The sequence below is a fragment of the Engystomops pustulosus genome, chromosome 3 (assembly GCF_040894005.1).
Source record: "Engystomops pustulosus chromosome 3, aEngPut4.maternal, whole genome shotgun sequence".
NCBI lineage: Eukaryota > Metazoa > Chordata > Amphibia > Anura > Leptodactylidae > Engystomops > Engystomops pustulosus.
Window position 1 is genome coordinate 93,811,109 of NC_092413.1, and position 24,375 is coordinate 93,835,483.

Sequence of the window (24,375 nt, forward strand, 5' to 3'; positions counted from 1 at the left end):
ATTCTATGAAGCAGGTGCTTCCTCCCTTGAAATACCTCTACTTGTCCCTTAGCCTGGCTAGGGGTATAAACCAGCACCTGAAAGGAGGTCACTTCTAAACACCACATATTGCTATACACAAAGAAATATTCATATGCATATTAAATAATTCATAGGCATTCTAACATTTCCAAGACCTCAGAAGAAAAGTTACCTAAAGTGATTATTTAATCTAATGAATTTTATGATGTATTTGGGCTTTGTCGAATGCAGGGTGTCTCATCACCTTATATTACAAGTGGTGGAAGCTAAAATCACTTAGGTTTTGGAGGACTAAGCGCAGTCAGAGGACAGGAGATACCTAAGGCCCCTTTCACACTTGCGTTGCAGATCACGTCCGAGTGCAATGCATGAAATACTGACATTTTTGCCAGTTTTTTTGGTCAGTTTTTTGTGCATTTTTCAAATTACCGTATATACTCGTGTATAAGCCGAGTTTTTCAGCACAAAAAATGTGCTGAAAAACGTCCCCTCGGCTTATACATGAGTCTATAACAAAAAAATTACCCACTTAAAAAAAAATAAACTTAAATACTCACCCTCCGATGTCAGCGCGGCTCCCCGATGTCGGCGCGGCTTACCGATGTCCCCGATGTCAGCGCGTCCCGTCTTCTTTCTTCTCCGCGGCTCCTCTTCTCTCTTCTATCTTCCGGCATGGAGGCGGCCATGGTTTCTTAGTGGCCGCGCATACTATGACGTCAGCAGCGGCCGCGTCATAGTATGCGCATGCTAGAAGAAGAGATGGCCGCGTCCATGCAGGAAGAATGAAGAGGAGCCGCGGAGAAGAAAGAAGACTGGACGCGCTGACATCGGGAACATCGGTAAGCCGCGCCGACATCGGAAAGCCGTACTGACATCGGAGGGTGAGTATGTAAGTTTATTTTTTTAAGGACCGTGGGGGCAGGCTGGCTGTATACTATTAGGGGCTTGCTGTATACTATTAGGGGCTTGCTGTATGCTACTAGGGGCTTGCTGTATGCTACTAGGGGCTTGCTGTATGCTACTAGGGGCTTGCTGTATACTACTAGGGGGCTGCTGTATGCTACTAGGGGGCTGCTGTATGCTACTAGGGGGCTGCTGTATGCTACTAGGGGCTGCTGTATACTACTAGGGGGCTGCTGTATACTGCTGGGGGGGTTTGACCAATGCATTTCCCACCCTCTGCTTATACTCGAGTCAGTAGTTTTTCCCAGGTTTTGGTGGTAAAATAAGGGGTCTCGGCTTATACTCGGGTCGGCTTATACTCGAGTTTATATATACGGTACATGATTCTTTAATTGATACACACTTACCACTTCCTGCAATTTTTTTCACATCACCTAGCAACCCATCTATTTAAAATGTATTGAACTCGCAATGTTTGCAAGTTTTTTTATGCGTCTCCATATACTTGACACTCGTGAAACCATTGAAAACAATGGGACATAGGCAATTTGGAGCATCAAAAGCACATGTAGAACTCTCATGTGGAAATACAAGTGTGAAAGGGCCTTAGTCTGTGATCTTGACATAGGCTAAAAAGCTACATAAAATGCTTATTAAAGTTATTTTCCATAGAATACCGTTATGATATTCTAGCCACAGAGTGGCGAAAATTCTATGACTTTTTAACACAGAGCGTTAAGTATTTTCTACTTGTAGAGCTGGAATAGGTCAAGGTGCAGTCGCTGCTTCAGCGCTGTATATTTGCAAAGGGGGGAGGAGTTTTCTAATGAACTTTACAGATCAAATTCCAGATTCATTTGCCTGTTTTCTAAACCTTGGGATAAGAAGGCAACTTGTTCCTACAAATATGGACACTAAAATGACTTTTCTGCAGCTGCAAAATTACATTGATGGGAAATTTGTACCAGCTAAATGTTATCTCAATTCTTATGATCCTTCTACAGGTGAAGTCTACTGCAGAGTGCCTGATAGTGACAATGAGGAGGTGAGGAGAATATTATTACAATGCTATCAGAAACTATATTACATGCCACGGCGCAATGTTGTATATTGTGTTATATTATGCAGGTCAGATTGCCTTGTTTATATTGCTGTATTGTAACCACTCGCATCAGTCCATGTGCTCTGAGAGGCCACAATCTTACTTTATTTGTCTCAGACTCTGGGGCTTATTAGGTAGAGCATAAGTGTCTTAAAGAGTACATAGCCTTTTAATAAAATCATCAATATGATGGCGTACATTTGTCTATCAGTTTTCTGATCATCTTCCCCTTACGCCACCTTCACGCCAAGTGGGCGCGTAGGAAGGCACAGATGGCACGGGGTGTACCTGCTCCACATCTGTGCAATCCCTATTGCCTGCAATTGTTCAGGGCTGAAGCTTCCTGAATTATTTGGAGGCGTGGTGTCATCATATCCCGGTGTGTACATGAGGTTGAACACTATATCTGGCCATTGTATATATTTAACATTTTAGCAGTTTACTTTTCTCCTGGCTCTCGCTTTAACTTTCAGTTATGTCAGAGCTGGTTGGGGAGACTGGTTGTCACCCATATACTGCACACAGCAAGTAGAAATTAATCTGTCCTATAACTTTCTGTTTCGTACGAAGAAGCCTTGACCGAATCATATTGGGAATTATAGACAAGTACTGACTTTATTGATGTCAAAAAGGCACTTGTTTTAGATAAAAATGTATTCATCATTCATCTTTCTCTATCAACCCCCCTCCATAGACTTTTAACAAATCTGATATGTCTTTGAGCCCAGAGCTAGAGCACAATTGATTCAGGAGAGATTTCAGATTGAATGTCCAAATATGAGGGACACAAAATATCTTAAAGGACATCTACCACCAAGATGGACTGTATGCAAATGAGCCTAAGGGGCTTCAGGCTCCATTAACACCTATGGAGCCTGGGGCTTCTCATGCTCATTTGCATAGGTCATTCATCCTGGCGGTAGGTGCCATTTAAAGGAAAACAACCAGTGAAAATAACAAAAAAAAAAAAACACTAGAAATACTCACCTTTGCTCCTCTTCACCTTGATCCCGGCGCTGTCTGTCGCATGTCTGGACATGCCGGGATCACCTAGAAAGGAAAGTTTTTAGCAACACAGAGAGCGGGGACAAGATGTCCAGAATGGGAGAGGAAGGTGAGGGGCTCACATAATTAGCAGGCCGGAGCCCTTGGCGCAGGGCCAATTCTAGCACATTTCCTGCTGAAAATTAAAATGCCGCCCCACCCTCCTCCTGCAGTAGCCTACCTCTATTCCCACGCTATATTTGGCAGGGAAATAGAAACAAATCTGACAAATCTTTTAAAGGTGTCCACAGATTCTGAGAGGCATTGGCTGCATATAATACCTATAGGTGACAATCTTTTTCATATGAAAGAGGACTTTATGATGGGTTCTCCCATCCATGATGTATCAATGCTGATTTCCTGGCCAGATATCCTCAGCTCCATACAGCACATCTCCACCTGGTGTCCCTAAAAATACCACAGTCACTTACAGTATAAAGTCACCTGGATAACACTGTGATCCTAAACAATATATACCCCTCACAACACAACTGACCTCAGTCTCCCACACATATAAGAGATCCCTTCATTAAATATTATATATTATTATCAAGTAACATAAAGTCCCTAATGATTTTATATATAGTGCCCCTCCATGTCCTCAGTTATATACATCCTCCTAAATAGCCAACTCCCATTTATTCATATTAAATTATATACAGTCCATATATACCCCCATCAAGTTTATCTACAGAGCCCCCCCAGTATAAATAGTATATGTCTCCCATATGTATATACTGTATGTATGTATGTATGTATGTATGTGTGTAATATATATTTTCTCTGTTTCATCAATACTTTTCATGCAAAAATAATAAAACTTATACTTACATACAGTCCATTTGCTCCCAAGACGCGCGGCTCCCTTCTCCTGGCTCTTGTCAGCCATGGCTCTCTTCTTCTCCCGGCTCTTGTTGGCGGTGGCTACCTTCAGAGATGCAGGCGACTTGACATCATAACAAGCCACCTGTGTCCCTGCATAGTACGGAGTGAGGCAGGCAGCCGGATGGGTACTGTGTCGCTCCGCATATGAATTGCACCTGTGTCTTAAAGAGACAGGTGTGATTTATTAACTTGGGGGCAGCAACGGGCATCCAAATGGTGCACATTAGTAGCAGATTTTGCTGCCTGAGGCGAGATTTTCATGGCAGATGCAGCCCTGGCTGGACATCTTGTGCCCGCGCTCTGTGTTGCTAATTATAACTTTCTAGGTGATAGAATAGAGGTAGGCTACTGCAGGAGGAGGGTGGGGCGGCATTTTAATTTTCATCAGGAAATGTGCTAGAATTGGCCCTGCGTCCAGGGCTCTGGGCTGCTAATTATGTGAGCCCCTCACTTTCCTCTCCCATTCTGGACATCTTGTCCATGCACTCCGTGTTGCTAATAACTTTCCTTTCTAGGTGATCCCGGCATATCAAGACTAGCGACGGACAGCGCAGGGATCAAGGTGAAGAGGAGCAGAGGTGAGTATTTCTAGCCCTTTTTATTATTTTCATTGGTTGATTAAAAAGATTTAATAAGATTTAACTAGAAAAATTCTTAGATTCTTTCTATTGATTTAAAGAAAACATCCAATGAGCTGAGACAATGATGGTCTACCCTAAAATGACATTGTGATTGTAGAAAATAGACTGCAAAGATAGAGGAATAATGTATGGCTCAAATGCCACTAATTTCTCCTCAACAGGTCCATGCTGCAGTCAATGCTGCCAAAGCTGCTTTTCCCATCTGGTCCTCCTGGAGTCCCCAGGACAGATCAAGAGTCATGAACAGACTAGCAGACCTTATTGAAAACCATTTGGAGGAGTTTGCACAAGCAGAGTCTAAAGACCAAGGTGACAGAGAATATCTGAAATTATGGCATTTAGCTTTTTGAAGATGGGATATTTGATCCATTTTTATTGCCATATTTCTCAGTTCATTTCACTGGCCACAAACAATGGATCCAAGGTCTGTTGTCTGTGTCCCATCGGTGTGTACTGTCTGCTGACATGCCTGTGAGTGCAATAAAGACTGCACGAGCTGCATACAGGCGTTTACAGGAGTTTTACGGATGGGGCAGTCGGCTCTTACCCCAGGCTGTAGAAAGCATGGGTGTATGAGCCTATAGAAGTGTTTGATATTAGTTGATTCAACAGACAGCTCATGGATAAATACATCTAAAAACATTTGTGTACATGAGGGTTAAAAAGGGGCAATTGGTAAATTGGTATCTAACTTATGACCTTTTTGTTTTTCATCTGGACCAACATGGTAGCATTATACGTTATACTTACTGGACTGATGTTGTTATTGAAATTTGTTACTTCATACCATCCACAATAATATGAGATTGCTTAATTCGCTATGGCAATAAGCCTTCAACCTATGGAGTTAAAACCTCTCACAAGGCAAAAATGGCGTCTCTTATGTGTTGACTTCTCTAGACGTGAAGGTTCGCCCTTAAGAGGCCATATACATAACATACAGGCATTATCCGTTACTTTAATCACACATTTACTAAAGCTTTTCTCATTATAAAGCTTATTTTAATTGATACAAATGCTGCATGCCCCCATCACATTAGGTAAAAACCACTATATTTGCAAAGCGCATTTAAAGGGTTTGAAGAAATGAGCCAGAAATGAGTCACAAAAGAACTCTTTATGCCTGCAAAATCCCAAACAGGGAAAGTTAGCTTGTATGTGAAAGGAAATGAGTTTGCATAAAATGTAAGTTGGTTTGCACTAAATCTACTAAAATACAATGTGCATGGGTATTTCCTAAAGAAGCAGCCTGCACGTCTCTGCCTGTACTGTTTCCTCTCAAAGGTACCTAAACCCATGTAAAAAGTGTTTATCTGTGCTTCACCCATATATGAATAGGTATGTTATTCTGGGTAGCCACATTTCCCAGAAATTACATGATATACAGTTTTTTTCCCCTTGGTACACTGGTAAATATGACACAAAGCTGTATAATATGCTAGAGCTGCTAAAGAGCCTCTTTTTTTGTAAAAATTGATGGACCACTTTTGGCACATGACACCCATCTTTGTACCATAGTAACTGAAACTTACAGACAAGTCTATAGAAAAGAATCACTGTAAAGTAAGCCATAATGACACCTGCTTGTGATTGTATATCATAGAAGCATTAGACTGAATGATAGGATCTCACAAGACCTTCTGTATATATTGTGAATAAACTTACTGTATCTTTAACACTTTAAATGTAAGTCATTCTTTAATCTTTCAGGTAAAACGGTTACATTTGCACGCACTGTGGATATCCCGCGTTCTGCGTACAATTTCCGGTTCTTTGCCTCATCCATCCTGCATCACACCACAGAATGCACACAGATGGAGCACCTGAACTGTATGCATTACACAGTGCGCACACCCATCGGAGTTGGTAATATTCATAAGTAATAACTTGACAGGGTTCTCAATCACATAAGATGAGTTCTACTTAATTGTGTATATTTCTGACAGCTGGACTTATCAGTCCTTGGAACCTACCCCTCTACTTGCTGACCTGGAAGATTGCCCCTGCTATAGCATGTGGAAATACAGTTGTGGCAAAGCCAAGTGAGATGACCTCAGTCACGGCATGGATGATGTGCAAGTTTCTGAGTCAAGCAGGTATTACTTTATAATGTGCCTTTACACATGCAACTGTGAGAAAGGGATCGGACAAAGTAGAGAAAGCAGGGTCAGACACAGGTTACAAATTGGAAAATGTCACACTAGGTCTCAATTAAAATATTTTCTTTAGACCATTGAAATGGCCTAAAGGAAAGGGAAAATCTCTTAAACGAGTTTTCTTACTCTCCTAACCCTAATCTCCAGCTTCTCACTTGGCCAAAACAGTTCCCTACACTGTGTTTAGGGGATGCTAACATGGAACAGCGCTATTTATAGTTCGGAATCTGTTTCTTATGGAACAGATATATATACGGGTTTGGCTTTAATCCCACATCATTAAGCTTTCTGAAAGTCATGCTTGATGGTAAGGGAGCTGACTTACAAGGTAGCAAAGAGGCAACATTTTCCTCATCGCATCCTGGAAAATGTATTTGCATATTTAATTTCCTGGCAAAGTCTCCTTCAAAAAGTTACTTCATGATAAATTACCTCGAAGTAGTTCACTAGCAGAGTCAGAATGTTTTCCTGAAAGTTCTATCCCCTTTACCATTCATTTGATGATTTCAGTCTTTGTATTTATTCACATTTTTGGGGGTTTTTTTTCAACGTATCAGGTCTCATGTTTATGTTTGTGTGCCGTTATGCTGCCATGGCCTGATGAGTACTGCTACTCAAGACATGGATATTGTTTTAGGCTTCTTGGTGGTTGTTTTTAATCATAACTCTTTAATTCAATGTTCTCATATAGGTGTCCCACCGGGAGTTGTTAATATAGTGTTTGGTACAGGTCCAAAAGCAGGGGAGGCACTTGTCTGTCACCCTGATGTACCTATTATCTCCTTTACTGGAAGTACCGTGACTGCTCAGCGCATAATAGAGAAGAGCGCCCCCTACTGCAAAAAACTATCACTAGAACTCGGGGGAAAGAACCCAGCTATAGTATTTGAAGATGCAAACCTAGAAGAATGCATTAATACCACCGTACGATCAAGTTTCTCCAATCAGGTATGAGATATAGATTCAAAGTTATCACCTGTGTTTTGCTTTCAACTTTTTTGACAGAGGGTAAACAGATTCTGAAATGCATGTAGCATGTGAAAAAGACTTTTGTCCTATGTCAAACCATTTCCCCACCCCCTAGTTGTTGAGACCACCTTAATTGCCCACTAAAGTGTGTAGCGTTAGCTTTAGTGCCCACGACATTGTATAATGTCCCATTTCTCAGACACTTCACTGTGTGTACTGTCCTCATTCCTGTGCCTCACTCACCACATCATGTATAGTGCCCCTACTCTATAGGGGCACCCCCACACTATATAATAACCCCCTGTGCACACCTTATATTATGGCCCACCAATTATTAATGCACCCTTCTTGTAGCCACCTCTCTTATAATGCTCATCCTTCATTTTATCCTCCACTTTCAACACCTGCCTTTCTGTAGCCCCCCCCATCTATAATGCCCTTACTTATAATGCCCCTGTTATATACCCCTTCTTTTCTGTAGCTTCATGCCCATCACATTGGCTATATCACTGTGTCTGCTCCAGTTTTTTTTGTCCATCTGGGCACTAAAAATCATGGATGTTTGTTCCATTTTTGTTGTGGTATTGCACTTTGTCCTACACTTAAGAAAACAACTGTGCACCTTAAAAGGGTATGGTAGTGCTTAGTCTGAGTGTGCCACAAATTTATTACTTCAACTCAACTTAATTGTGTTGCTTGCTGCTCCAAAAAGAAAAAGGTGCAACTGTGTCCACACTTCCCATAGCAGCGCTGAATTATCTGGCACAACCTGCACATGAGTGAGGCAAACTGCACAAAGGCAATTAGCAACACTTTTCATATATCTGGGCCACGGTGTGCAACTTTCCTTTTTTCTGTAAAAAATAAAATACTACTCTTTCCATGTTTCCATGTTCCCTCTCCATAAGTTTCCTTACTTCTCTGATGTGCGCAGTGTATGGCTTTAAAGCCAACAGGTATCATCACATCAGGCCTGCTGACCCAAGCCGCAACATCTGTGATCTAATGATAGAACAGGAAAGTGATGGCTCCCTGCTTTACCATAATGGTCAATATAACTTCCACCAACTGGAACAATGGGACAGTCTAGGATGGCTGTGAGGTGGTATGGTTTCTGTTCTTAGATAGAGATAGGAAATAGCTAAATGCCTTATGGATATTTTTCCTTTGAAGGCCACTTTTGCAGGCATACAGACTTAAAGGCCAAGCATGCTCTACCAAGTTGTTTGGGTAGTAAGTATGCAAATAAGTTTTACAGGATGGAAAAGGAAAAAATTAACCTCAGTGCTACCATGAAAGGCAGTTCCCTTTGCATTATGCATGACTAACTAGAAGCCTAATTAAATGAACTAGGATAATAGTCAAATTATTATATCTATTCCATAATAAACAGCCTCCCAACTGTGGATAGCACTGATTCAGTGTTATTGCATCTCATCATCACAGTGTAGGGAACTGGTTTGGCATGGGTGATAATCTTAACCACTTAGTGACCGCCCATACAGATTTCTCTGTTGGTCACTAAGGGTCCTTAAGCTAGGCCTTAGACATGTTTCTCCATCGGCCTAACCTAAGGCTTTTAACCCATTAGAGCCCGCGGTCAATGTCTTCAAATCCGGGCAGCCGGGGACCTAATGAAGGTCCCGGGTCTGCCTTCAGCACATGCCGGACCAAGCAGATGCCTGTCAGCCTATGCAGATGCACAGGCTGACACTTCTAATGCACTGCAATATTTGGTTGTTTATAGATGATAAGAGTAGTTTCATTAAGAGTGAAATTCAAACTTCAGTCACTTCATCTTTTGACGCATTAATTCCACAAGTAGCCCGGTCTTGTAAAAGACTGAGAATAATAGTCACTATTGGAATCAGAATCCGAAGGTGAGCAGGCTTCTACATCACATACAGATCTGTTTGAAGTCAAACCACTTCCTTCTTTTCAGCTACTAAGATGGAATACAGATAAGTTTATCTCAGAGGATCTAGAAAGACTCCTTAAAGCTGTTATAGATACTCTCAAGATTGAAGATATTATAGAGTCAAAGTCGGTTCAGGACGAACTCTTTGGCATCCTAAGAACAAAGAAAAGTAGAGTCTTTCCAGTCAACGAAACTTTAGAGGAGTTAATTTTAGAAGAATGGAGGGAACCAGAGAATAGAATTTCATTGTCCCAAGAATTCAAAAATAGATTAATTTTTGATGAGCAAGATTCACGATTATGGAACAATCCGCCTAAGGTACATGTTCAAGTAACAAAGAGTTTAAAAAAGACAGACCTTCCGTTCATAGATGCTATACAACTGAAGGATTCACTAGATAGGAACGCAGATAGTCTGCTAAAAAAAACCTGGGAATCAAGTTTTGGTTCCACTTCCATATCAGAAGTGGAACTGTGAGAGAAGTACTTCTAGATACCATACCAACCTTAAAGTCTGCCACTGCAATTATTAGCCGACGCCTTGGTAGAATGGGTAAGGTTTAGTGCTAAAGAGGGGGCACTATCTAATTCAACCAGGCATACACTCTGGTTGACACAGTGGAGTGGTGATTTTCGTTCCAAGTCTAAGTTGTGTGGCATCCCATTCCAGAACTAAACGCAATTATCGAAAAAGCTGCAGATGAAAAGAAAGGATTCCCAGAGGTAAAGATTTTTCCTAAGAAACAGCCCTATCGTGAAGATTTTCCTATAAAGGAGAAGGAAAACAAGGAAGGTGGAGGCATCCTAAAGGAGGAAGAGGGTTTCTTCTTAGCTCCAGCAACGTAATACAACCATATAGTTTCTTTGAAATTAGTGGGGTGACAATACTCAAAGATAAGAGGGTTTCATCACACATCTAGAGAATATTAGAATCATGTAAGAGAAAAACGAGATGCGTATAGATGACACAATATAAACTTTATTAGTATAACATTTAAAACATACTTAAAAACCCAAAACAAAGGGATTGGGTGCATATCACAAGAGCTCCCCAGAGCAACCTCATGCATGAACGGTATACAAACCGTAAAGAATACAATACATAGGCAAAAAGTTGTAAATAGTGCACACAGATGTAAACCAGGACCAAGGAAAATAGTTGGAAAAATAAAAAAAAATATCAAAAAATATATTATACAATCAGTGTACACCAAGGTCCAATAGCAGCAAATAAATATATAAAGTGCAAAGTTACATTACCAATTATAAAGGTGCGGTCTGGGGAGAGAGGGATGCCCCACGCGTATCGCCCGGCTCGGCGGGCTTCGTCAGGGGATGTCAGCACTGAGCAAGTGATATGCTTATGTACCCTGAACACTCCGCCGCGGCACAGCCCACTTCCGCCCTATCGTAACGTCACATCCGGTGACGCGCCTTCCGGGTTGCACCTCCCGAACCGGAAAGAAGGTAATGCGTTCCAAAAGGCCGGAAATGGCCAGTGTAGCAGGTAAGATCTGCGTTTCACCATCTCTAACGGCGCAGGAATAATGTGAGGGTCTCAAAAAAGGGGGATCACCATCAAATTAGAATGTAGCGTCTACATGAGTTAGTATATTTTGGTATCCTAATACAGAGTAGAGCAAAAAATGAAAAATAGTAAATAATAAATAATAAATAACAAATAACAAATCATGGTTTGGTCTAAAGCGAAATATATAAAAGTTATCCAACGAGTATGTGCATCAGACATTATAGGTAAATGAACCAAGCTCCAGCCGACGAAGAGCGTTATTATATACATAAGTAAATAGGTGAATAAAGTGTAACTAACATTATAAACGATGCCTAAATGAAAATACTACTGGTAAGAAATATCACAGATATCGACGAGAAAGGAAGAAAAAGGAAAAAATGGAAAAAATATAGCTGCAGGGCTACAATCATGGTAAGTATCAGTAAAAGATACAGTGAAATTTACAAAAGATCCACGGCGAAACATATGAGCATATCTAATGGTTTCCCATGTCTATAGAGTGGATTGGTCTATAACGAAATAAGAGATGACCAAAGAATATGTACATCAAACGTTGTAGGTACAGAGGAACTAGTGTGGATATACTACAGACATCACATATTGGAGATAATCCCAGGTACTAATACATGAAAAATGCAGCAATTGCGCGATTACACAATAGTGCAGCCAAGAGGAATGAACCAAGCTCCAATCGACGAAAGAACATCAGTAAGTGAATGAAATGTGTCTAACATTGCATAAACTACCTAAAATAAAGTTACTACCAAAAAAAATAATAAAAATCACAAGTATCGGCGAAGAAGAAAAGTATGTAGCTGTAGGACTCCAATCATAGTAAGTATCAGTAAAAAATCCAGTGAAATATATAAGAAATCCACGGCGGAACAAATGAACGTATCCAATAGTTTCCCATGTCTACAAAGTGCATAGATCCAATACGGGTAAGTAGTGTCAAAGAAAAAGAGGGGTACTGAGAGAAAAAAAAAATATAACTACAAACATTTTCTATTTGAAGTGTCCGACATCTAAAAGAGGGATTATAAACCCAAAGTGGCAAGTTTAAAGAATTGTCGAGGTATATCATACATCGTGTTTAACGTCTAAAGTGCTTAGTGTCTGGAGCTAGACATACTCAAAAGTGGGCCCACACAGAAGTGTGCGGCGAATGTAACACTTATAATGGATATTACTATATATTATAAATACGAGCACCAAAGAGCGACAGAGACAACGGAGGCGGAACAAAAATATCATGAGCTGAGCCACAACGAAGCGTCCAGGGCACACAAGAACGTACCAAATATTGACATTAAGACTAAACAGAAGATACATAAGTCAAAGAATGTTAATCAAGTTATCAAAATATGTTAGAGAGAATGATCACATTATTAATATGATAGCAGAACCCAAACCCCGGGTCGGTCGGACAATGAATAAAACGTGTTTGTGATGCATATACTGCGTTACAGGGTAAAAATACAACCAGTTAATTATTAGTGACAAAAAGTCCAGGGAAAAGGGGAAAAAAGGGGGGGGGGAAAGGGGAAGGTTGGAATTACATTAAAACTTATATTACATTAGGACAGAGTCAAGATGCATAATGTAGAACATAACCAGTTAATGGCAGCTGGAATGTGAGGAATAACGGTGGGTCAATTCTTCTATGTAGCAGATGAGTTCAACTGGATCGAACAGGCTTCCCCAACAAAATGGCAGAATCATAAGTGTAAATAGCTTGAGAAAGAGAAAACAGAGAATTAAAAGGTGAAAACCAAAAGCACTGTGAATATAAATCATAAGGGGCCCGATGTAAATGCCAGTAAGGGGTCCGGAACGTGTGCAAACCATATAGCAGCCAAAAAATAAATATCAATGCAAAAAAAGTATAAAGACAGTGATAAGTAGAATGTGAGAGGGAGAGAGACTAAGGTGGAAAACAATTTGTGATGGTGCGATATATTAGTGAAAAAAGAAATATGTGAAATAATAAAAATGTGAGGTGAAGTGTGCATATTACATGTCAAAAAAATTGTAATGATGTCTACATGTTGCATGTGAGGAAAGCGGGACAAGAATTGAAAATAGAAGTGACATACCATTAAAATAAATGCAGATCTATGTTCTGTAGTGTCCCGTGAAAAGAAGTTCCTCGTTCAATCCATTAGGAGCCATGGTGTTCAGCATGTAAATCCACCTGGATTCGTTGCGCAATAGAAGTGGGACGATGTCACCCCCCCTGTTGTTAAGTGTGACTTTTTCCAAGCCAACAATCTTGAGGCCTCGTGAACAACCTCCATGAAATCGTAGAAAATGAAGAGCAACCGAGGTTAGCTTTTTGCCTTTTTGTTGGTCAGAAGAGGCCGTCCGAATTGTTGACAGATGTTGTTGGCATCTCTTTCGGAGCTCCTGTGTGGTCTGACCCACATATAATTTGCGACAGGGGCATATCAGAATATAAATAACTCCCCTTGTTTTACAATTGATGTAGCTCCTGATTTTGTGTTTTTTCTTCAGTGTCTGGTCTTCGAAGAACTCAGATCGTAAGACAAAGGGGCAGACGGAACATTCTCCACATGGGAAGGAGCCCAATAGACGTGTTCCTCGTCCCAGAGGAGTCAGAGGGCGTTGAAAGTTGAAAGTGACTATTAGTCTGTTGTCACTCTTAAGGATGTTCCAATTTTTTCTTAAGATGCCATGTATTTCTGTCCACTGGTTGTTATAAGTTGTGATCAGTCTCGGTCTAGGATCAACCGGTCTTACTTTGGTTTGAAGTAGCTGGCGACGTTCGCTGTTCTTAGCTCGAAGGAAGCCCTTGGAAATGGTCTTACGAGGATAGCCTCTGTCCCTGAAACGGGAGGTTAGATCATGTGCATGTTGTTTGAAATCCTCTTCATTGCTACAGTTCCGTTTAAACCGAAAAAATTGTCCCGCGATCTGAGTTCTTCGAAGACCAGACACTGAAGAAAAAACACAAAATCAGGAGCTACATCAATTGTAAAACAAGGGGAGTTATTTATATTCTGATATGCCCCTGTCGCAAATTATATGTGGGTCAGACCACACAGGAGCTCCGAAAGAGATGCCAACAACATCTGTCAACAATTTGGACGGCCTCTTCTGACCAACAAAAAGGCAAAAAGCTAACCTCGGTTGCTCTTCATTTTCTACGATTTCATGGAGGTTGTTCACGAGGCCTCAAGATTGTTGGCTTGGAAAAAGTCACACTTAACAACAGGGGGGGTGACATCGTCCCACTTCTATTGCGCAACGAATCCAGGTGGATTTACATGCTGAACACCATGGCTCCTAATGGATTGAACGAGGAACTTCTTTTCACGGGACACTACAGAACATAGATCTGCATTTATTTTAATGGTATGTCACTTCTATTTTCAATTCTTGTCCCGCTTTCCTCACATGCAACATGTAGACATCATTACAATTTTTTTGACATGTAATATGCACACTTCACCTCACATTTTTATTATTTCACATATTTCTTTTTTCACTAATATATCGCACCATCACAAATTGTTTTCCACCTTAGTCTCTCTCCCTCTCACATTCTACTTATCACTGTCTTTATACTTTTTTTGCATTGATATTTATTTTTTGGCTGCTATATGGTTTGCACACGTTCCGGACCCCTTACTGGCATTTACATCGGGCCCCTTATGATTTATATTCACAGTGCTTTTGGTTTTCACCTTTTAATTCTCTGTTTTCTCTTTCTCAAGCTATTTACACTTATGATTCTGCCATTTTGTTGGGGAAGCCTGTTCGATCCAGTTGAACTCATCTGCTACATAGAAGAATTGACCCACCGTTATTCCTCACATTCCAGCTGCCATTAACTGGTTATGTTCTACATTATGCATCTTGACTCTGTCCTAATGTAATATAAGTTTTAATGTAATTCCAACCTTCCCCTTTCCCCCTCCCCCCCCCCTTTTTTCCCCTTTTCCCTGGACTTTTTGTCACTAATAATTAACTGGTTGTATTTTTACCCTGTAACGCAGTATATGCATCACAAACACGTTTTATTCATTGTCCGACCGACCCGGGGTTTGGGTTCTGCTATCATATTAATAATGTGATCATTCTCTCTAACATATTTTGATAACTTGATTAACATTCTTTGACTTATGTATCTTCTGTTTAGTCTTAATGTCAATATTTGGTACGTTCTTGTGTGCCCTGGACGCTTCGTTGTGGCTCAGCTCATGATATTTTTGTTCCGCCTCCGTTGTCTCTGTCGCTCTTTGGTGCTCGTATTTATAATATATAGTAATATCCATTATAAGTGTTACATTCGCCGCACACTTCTGTGTGGGCCCACTTTTGAGTATGTCTAGCTCCAGACACTAAGCACTTTAGACGTTAAACACGATGTATGATATACCTCGACAATTCTTTAAACTTGCCACTTTGGGTTTATAATCCCTCTTTTAGATGTCTGACACTTCAAATAGAAAATGTTTGTAGTTATATTTTTTTTCACTGGATTTTTTACTGATACTTTCTATGATTGGAGTCCTACAGCTACATACTTTTCTTCTTCGCCGATACTTGTGATTTTTATTATTTTTTTTGGTAGTAACTTTATTTTAGGTAGTTTATGCAATGTTAGACACATTTCATTCACTTACTGATGTTCTTTCGTCGATTGGAGCTTGGTTCATTCCTCTTGGCTGCACTATTGTGTAATCGCGCAATTGCTGCATTTTTCATGTATTAGTACCTGGGATTATCTCCAATATGTGATGTCTGTAGTATATCCACACTAGTTCCTCTGTACCTACAACGTTTGATGTACATATTCTTTGGTCATCTCTTATTTCGTTATAGACCAATCCACTCTATAGACATGGGAAACCATTAGATATGCTCATATGTTTCGCCGTGGATCTTTTGTAAATTTCACTGTATCTTTTACTGATACTTACCATGATTGTAGCCCTGCAGCTATATTTTTTCCATTTTTTCCTTTTTCTTCCTTTCTCGTCGATATCTGTGATATTTCTTACCAGTAGTATTTTCATTTAGGCATCGTTTATAATGTTAGTTACACTTTATTCACCTATTTACTTATGTATATAATAACGCTCTTCGTCGGCTGGAGCTTGGTTCATTTACCTATAATGTCTGATGCACATACTTGTTGGATAACTTTTATATATTTCGCTTTAGACCAAACCATGATTTGTTATTTGTTATTTATTATTTATTATTTACTATTTTTCATTTTTTGCTCTACTCTGTATTAGGATACCAAAATATACTAACTCATGTAGACGCTACATTCTAATTTGATGGTGATCCCCCTTTTTTGAGACCCTCACATTATTCCTGCGCCGTTAGAGATGGTGAAACGCAGATCTTACCTGCTACACTGGCCATTTCCGGCCTTTTGGAACGCATTACCTTCTTTCCGGTTCGGGAGGTGCAACCCGGAAGGCGCGTCACCGGATGTGACGTTACGATAGGGCGGAAGTGGGCTGTGCCGCGGCGGAGTGTTCAGGGTACATAAGCATATCACTTGCTCAGTGCTGACATCCCCTGACGAAGCCCGCCGAGCCGGGCGATACGCGTGGGGCATCCCTCTCTCCCCAGACCGCACCTTTATAATTGGTAATGTAACTTTGCACTTTATATATTTATTTGCTGCTATTGGATATTTTGATATTTTTTTTTATTTTTCCAACTATTTTCCTTGGTCCTGGTTTACATCTGTGTGCACTATTTACAACTTTTTTGCCTATGTATTGTATTCTTTACGGTTTGTATACCGTTCATGCATGAGGTTGCTCTGGGGAGCTCTTGTGATATGCACCCAATCCCTTTGTTTTGGGTTTTTAAGTATGTTTTAAATGTTATACTAATAAAGTTTATATTGTGTCATCTATACGCATCTCGTTTTTCTCTTACATGATACAACCATATAGGAAACAATGACGCCAGAGGGGGGGGGGGTAATCCTTGGATTCTACCAACATTGGTCTCAGATAACCACAAACGCCTGGGTCCTGAATCTATTGGAAAATGGCTACAAGTTAGAACTAACAGCTCTTCCCCCCAGAAAATTTATTGTCAATTAGCAACCAAATCAGACACACTCTCTCCAACTATGGCAAGAAGTCTTGAAACTTCGGGACACGGGAGAAATAATGCCAGTACCTGCAAATACAATATTTGAAAGATATTATTGCTCTCTTTTTCTGAAAAAACGAAGAGTAAGAATGTGCTTAGTTGCCCATGGCAACCAATTTCAGCTCCCCTTTAAAATATTGATGAGCACTGGTAAAATGAAAGCTGCTAAGCACATTCTTACTCTTAGGTAGCTTGATAAATCTGCCCCATGGCCTTTATTCTGAACCACTTAAGAACCAAAGTTAGTTATGAAATAGTTAGTCATATCAAAAAATATATCTTTTCTTTGAAAAAAACACTTCAAACAGCTACATTGACAGGTTGAAGTTCGATCATTAATATCAATGTGTAAAAGATTGTGAAAATGAAGTCAGGTTTGAGCAAAAAAAATATACATGCCAATTTACCTTCTGCAAGTGTCTATTTCTACCACAAGATGGTGCTAAATGTATCCATAGATATTGACTATATTTCAATCATGTTCATAGAAATAATCATGTTCCTTTATGATATAAAAAAGTAACTTAGTATAAATTGTACTGTGTGACACAACCTGCTTCTATATACCGTATGTGTGTGTGTGTTTCTGGTGGATTCCCTTAACACACCTTGATCTTATTCTAAATGGTGTTTTTTTGCAGGGGGAGATTTGTCTTTGCACAAGCAGGATTTATGTTCAAAGATCAATTTATAATGAATTTCTGGAGAAGTTTGTGGAATCAACAAGGAAATGGAAAGTGTCCTTTCCCTCTGATCCCACAGCCAGTATGGGCGCATTGATAAGTGAGATGCATCTAGCAAAGGTAATGTTCTCCTTAACACTTCAATTTAATAGTGGAGGTGGTGTTTTTTGGTAAAAGTCGGTATGACCTATACCAGGGTCCCCCAAACTACGGCCTGCGGGCCACATGCGGCCCGGGGACCGTTTTTGACAGTCGGGCAGGAGCCTCCGTCCGTCACTGCATAGTGCTCGGCGCGGCCGGAAACGGCCGCTCGAGCACTATTACTGGAGCGATGTGGCCGGAATACAACCCCGGCGCACATCGCTCTTTGAACTTGGATGCGCAGCCTCGCGATGACGTCATCACGCGGCCGCGCACCCTTTCCTGTCCGGGCGCGGCAAGAAGATAGAAGACGCGCCATGGGAGACTTAGGTGAGTACAGGGTTATTATTTTTTTTAATTAAAAACTGTAGTAAAAAGATTGTGGTGGTCGGGGGCCAATAGTTAGTTATGAGTGGCAGTATAGGAAATAATTAATAGTGAGGGGCAGTTTAGGAAATAATTAATGGTGAGGGGCAGTTTAGGAAATAATTAATTATGAGGGGCAGTTCAGGAAATAATTAATTATGAGGGGAAGCATAGGAAATAATTAATTATGAGGGGCAGCATAGTAAATCATTAATTATGAGGGGCAGTATAGGAAATAATTATGAGGGGCAGTATAGGAAATAATTATGAGGGGCAGTATAGGAAATAATTAATGGTGGGGGGCAGCATAGGAAATAATTAATTATGAGGGTCAGTATAGGAAATAATTAATGGTGAGGGGCAGCATAGAAAATAATTAATGGTTGAGGGCAGTATAGGAAATAATTAATGGTGGGGGGCAGCATAGGAAATAATTCATTATAAGGGGCAGTATAGGAAATAATTAATGGTGAGGGGAAGCATAGAAAATAATTAATGGTTGAGGGCAGTATAGGAAATAATTAATGGTGGGGGGCAGCATAGGAAATAATTAATGGTGAGGGGCAGCATAGAAAATAATTAATGGTGGGGGTATAGGAAATAATTAATTATGAGGGGCAGTCTAGTAATATACAGTCCCAGTATATTTAATAATTAATTGTCCCAATGAATTCATTAATTGGGACAATATTTAAAATAGTTCACAAGGGGGTGCAGTATATTAAATAATTAATTGAGGGGGGGTGCCAGTGTATTATGGATGCGGTCACATGTACTGATATTTATTTTTAAACTTTAGTCTGGCCCTCCAATGGTCTGAGGGGGACAGTGAACGGCCCCCTATGTAAAAAGTTTGGGGACCCCTGACATATACTAAAACATTATCTCCCAAGAAATGCCCCTTATATTGAGGCAACATTAAATAATCCAGCGTAAAATAAAGGCAAGTAATAGGATTCGCTTTTTTTTGCCGCATTCTATGTTTGGCCATAAAGTGCTATCTACTGTAGTTTTGCCCATTAGATTCAAGGTCAAGACAGGATCTCCAGCTGCCTGTATGTTATGAGCATCTTATGGCCGGCTGCATTAGCCCCAAAGGTAACTCTGTGCCTTGATCTGTTTCCAGGTGAGAAGTTACATTACAAAGGCATTGGCGGAAGGTGCTACAATCAAATGTGGGGAATCCGTGGACACTCTAAAGATCCCACCAAATAATCAGGGTGGTTATTTTATGTTACCTACAGTGATAACTGAATTGAAGGAAGAGTCTTGCTGCATGCAAGAGGAGATTTTTGGCCCTGTGACATGTGTGGTTCCATTTGATACGGAAGAGGAAGCAATAGAAAAGGCCAATGGTGTCAAATATGGTTTAGCTGCAACTATTTGGACAAGAGATGTTGGCCGCACTCACCGTGTTGCCAAGAGACTTCAGGCAGGCTTGGTATGGACAAACTGCTGGTTAATAAGGGACCTTAATTTACCATTTGGGGGTATGAAGGCATCAGGCCTGGGTAGAGAAGGTGCAAAAGATTCATATGAGTTTTTCACTGAAGTGAAAACTGTTACAATAAAACATTAATGTAGAGCAGTGATGGCGAACCTTTTAGAGACTGAGTGCCCAAAGTATAACCAAACCCCACTTATTTATTGCAAAGTTCCAACATTTAAGTGCAATTTAAGTAGTAACTTCTTGCTCCCTTCGCTCTCATACTTTCAATCGTATCAGTGTCCTAAGAGCAACAATATTGTAGAAAGAGAGAGTGACAAATTCAGGGGATCCTAAATAGGAAGAATTTACGGGCTTGGAACTGAAGCTACATTGATAATTCGGATCAGGCTCAGACCTTCCCATTCCTCCTGTAGTCTCAAGCAGCACTGTTGCTTTAAGATAGTACTGAGTACAGCAAGTCCTGGGCTGTCAGGGAATCCATGAAGATAGATTGCATCCACTTTGGTGATTGCCTGGGTGCCCACAGAAAGGGCTCTGAGTGCCACCTCTGGCACCCGTGCCATAGGTTCGCCACCACTGATCTAGAGGAATGTATCTGTTTAATGCTAACCCAATAATAAAATCAGAATGCTGCTCAGAATGAGTTTTTAAATCTTATATATACACTGGCATCAAAATTTTATTATGTTAAAAAATACACTGTACTGGAGGGACACACAACTACATCAGGGCAGGGCTAGTGGAAAAAACGGAATTTAAAAAACAGAATCTAATACCTCATGTGGTGTCATTGCAACCTCTTTAACAGCATATCAATAACACCAAAGGTCTCATACTAGTAAATCACATAGTATCATCACAACCGGTGTTCTATACTGCAGTAGATGTTAATGTTTCCTTTGATAGAAAATAAGTAACAATCACTTATATAGACAACATGGGAAGCAAAGAAATCACACATAATAAAGTGCTTAGTGCATATCCTCTATTGCTGTATACTCAGTTAGAGAGGGAAAGACATACTACCCCTTTCTATACGTGCTATATATGCAATATAATATATGTGCATATTACCTGCACACGGCAACCACCTGCCTCTGCCCGTATGACTGACACCGGCCACATTTACCTTTACTTCAGTTGCAACTAGTCATCCTGTCCCTGCAGCCGAAAAAACACCCCATAGCATGATGCTGTCACCACCACTACCACCTATCACTGTTGGGTTTGTATTTGGCAGGTAAGGGGCAATGCCTGGTTATCTCCACACATGCCGCTTACAGTTCACACCAAAAAGTTCAATCTTCGTTTCATCAGACCAGTGAATCTTATTTCTCATAGCCTTGGATTCCTTCATTTGTTTTTTTGCAAACTGTATCCGGGTTTTCTTATGTCTGTGCAGACCTGTGCACAGTTCAAGGCAGCTGTTGTCTGTAAGTACGGTTCATATATAAGGCGCACTGAACTATAAGGTGCACCTTTGATTTCTGAGAAAATCAAAGGATTTTTTGTGCGCCTTATAGTCCGAAAAATACGGTAGAAATTTTTGATAATTAAACAAGAAAAACTGAAATGTCACATGACACTCAAATTTAACTCACGCTGTTCACTTCCTTCTGATCCTCCTTGAGATGGGTATACTCCTTCATTGGTGTCCAGCTGTGTTTCATTAAACTGATTGGACTTGATTAAGAAAAGCATAAACCTGTCTATGTATGACCTCACAGCTCTCAGTGAATGTCAGAGCACATGAGAATCATGAGGGCTAACGAACTGCCATAGGAGCTCAGAGACAAAATTGTGGCAAGGCACAGATCTAGTCAAGGTTACAAAATAATTTCTTAAGCATCCAAGGTTCCTAAGAGCACAGGAGACTCCATAATCCTTAAATAAAAGAAGTTTGGGATGACCACAACTCTTCCTCGACCTGGCCATCCAGCCAAACTAAGCAATCATAGGAGAAGACCTTTGGTGAGAGAATTAAGAACACCAATATCTCTGTGGCTCACCATGCAGTAGGGAGATGGGAGAAAGTCCCACAAAGTCAACTAACACTGCAGCCTCCACCAGTCGAGGCTTTATGGCAGAGTCTGCAGACAGAAGCCTCTCCTCAATATAAGTAGCAGAGGTACCGCACTCTCCTTGTGTGGTGCTCAAAAAATAGATTCTCAGTCCACTTGTATCAATGGTAGATGAATTTTTGACACACACGATAGTTTCTTTGCTTGTGTCAATTTTTATTTGTTTTTTACAGAAAAAAGTTCAAAACATTCGGCCTTCACCATGTAATAGCTTTGTTATTTTAACATCATAAATGAATTTGATCAAATATACGACGTTTCGGTCATCTCGACCTTTGTCAAGTATGATCTAATCTGTAAAGAATAAACAATAAATCAACATAAGGGAGGGCCTTTACAAAATAATATATACAAATATATACAAAGATAGTCATACATATATCAATCTTCAAATTACTAGTAGGCTAAATAAATATTTAGCCTAAATATTTAGTCGTGTCCCTGCAACTCCAATATGGATGGTAAAGAAATATTTTTCACGTTACATAAACTTACTAATTTGTTCTTGTGTTTACTAACCATGCATTATTGTTTACTAACATTGTCCATCAATATTTTTTATATGCCATGCTTAACATTATTGTACTATATACAAAAGTTACCTATTATATAGATATATTGTTTTCCTAAGCTCTTCAATATGCATACTTTCGTATTCTTTTAGTCAGTACATTCTTGACATAGCCCTTATACCAGTACGATCACTTACCTTCACATTACAGCGTTTCCAATCCAGCACGATCCTCACACTTAGAATCCAAGTCTCTTGACATGAGCAGCAGCGCTCACAGTTCATAATTAAACAAGAAAAACTGAAATGTCACATGATCATAAGTATTCAGACCGTTTGCTGTGACACTCAAATTTAACTCACGCTGTTCACTTCCTGGTCATGCATCCTTATAATCAGGTGCGCCTTATAGTCCAGTGCGCCTTGTATATGAACCTTGACATTTTAGCAGGCATTTATTGATGGTGCGCCTTATACTCAAGGTGTGTCTTATAGTCCGAAAAATCCTTTTTTGATGTTACCAATTGGTTGCAATAAAACAGAGAGTGAAAAATGTAAAGGGTTCTGAATACTTTCTGTATCCACTGTATATACTGATGAGCTATAACAGGTCTAGACTAGGACTATGTCAATACCTTTGGGTGTCTTGTGGTATATGCCAGCAGGACATTAGCACCAGACCCTTTAAAAGGGCTAGACACTTATAGCAATCTTGACATGGTAAGTATAAAACCCCAATAGGGTCATCCATACTATACAGAGATGTGGATAAACTTTTGCTGAATCATTTGCATGCACAGAGATAGGGGAGTAATCCAGTACAAAAAATGGATCCAGCAACTGGTAGTTAAAATTCCAAAAATTATAAAAATATACTTTATTTCATCATAGTTAAAAGTACAATAGTGCCATAAAAACAACCATCGCGTCTTGAATCAAGAGATCCATAGTCGTAGACTAATTGTTACACGTTGCAAACTAAAACGGTTCACCATTTTAGTCACCCATACTATACTTACCCTGTTAAAGTTTGCTGTTCACTGCAGTTCACGTGACCCACCAGTAGCAGGAGGGGTGGATGAAGGGGGCCATGCCGACATCACTGCATACATTCCCCCAATCATAACCATTCCCATATCAGTAAATTGTATTACAGTTCATGGACAAATGCTACAATTTAGTTTTTTTTACCTAATTCTTCCTGTAGATACCTACCTTACCCAAGAAGCTTGATAATAGTACCATATGTAGAAAGTGAATTCCAGACTTTTAGAGGCTATAATATTCATACAGCTCAGGGCCCACGACTATCTCTTAGGGCTATTTAATTATATGTATCTAAATATTATATATTTTTTTTCTGATCACAATATGTAAGAATAATTCTGATGGACACCACTTGAACTCCAGGCATGTTACTTTGAGTGTGTTGGTAAGTGATGAGCTTTCAGCACTTGTGAAATCTCTGGATCTATGCATCACATGTTCCTGTACGGTTAGTAACGGTTTGATACAATTGCATTTCCTATCCAATAATATTGACCTAGCAATAGGCCCCTATCTCTTAGCATGCTCCTGCAAGTGAGATCATCTTTGAGGGCTGCTGATCGGCCAGCATTCTCATGACAATAGAGCTCTTATCCTGTACCATGGAACCATGACCCTGCACAGGAAGATACTCCTTTATCTATTCATAGGATGGGTGGGGAAGAAAAGGAAACTCATGATGTGATGCCAGGAATGAAACTTGTTGAAATATTCGTGGATCCATGCTCATGTGTTTTAATGGGAACTGAGAAAAGTAAATATCTGTCCAAGCTT

General features: G+C 40.1%; 1 protein-coding gene and 1 long non-coding RNA gene across 3 annotated transcripts in view; one reads left to right on the top strand and one right to left on the bottom strand.

The window, feature by feature from the left end:
* LOC140121642 (uncharacterized) overlaps window positions 1-24,375 on the bottom strand; it is a 227,560-nt gene that overhangs the window by 53,091 nt on the left and 150,094 nt on the right. Inside the window, exon 7 of one of the 2 annotated variants that reach the window (XR_011854145.1) lies at window positions 21,798-22,337. The exons of the other annotated variant lie outside the window; for it this stretch is intronic. This is a non-coding gene — a long non-coding RNA (uncharacterized lncRNA). Of the gene's footprint in view, window positions 1-21,797; window positions 22,338-24,375 lie in introns of those variants that run through there. 2 annotated transcript variants of the gene reach the window in all.
* Window positions 1,784-23,051, top strand: ALDH8A1 (aldehyde dehydrogenase 8 family member A1). Its single transcript, XM_072141482.1, has 7 exons — window positions 1,784-1,969; window positions 4,758-4,905; window positions 6,307-6,462; window positions 6,543-6,692; window positions 7,444-7,700; window positions 17,964-18,125; window positions 19,639-23,051. Exons 1-7 carry the CDS (start codon window positions 1,832-1,834, stop codon window positions 20,089-20,091), a joined length of 1,464 nt encoding a protein of 487 aa, XP_071997583.1. The 5' UTR covers window positions 1,784-1,831; the 3' UTR covers window positions 20,092-23,051.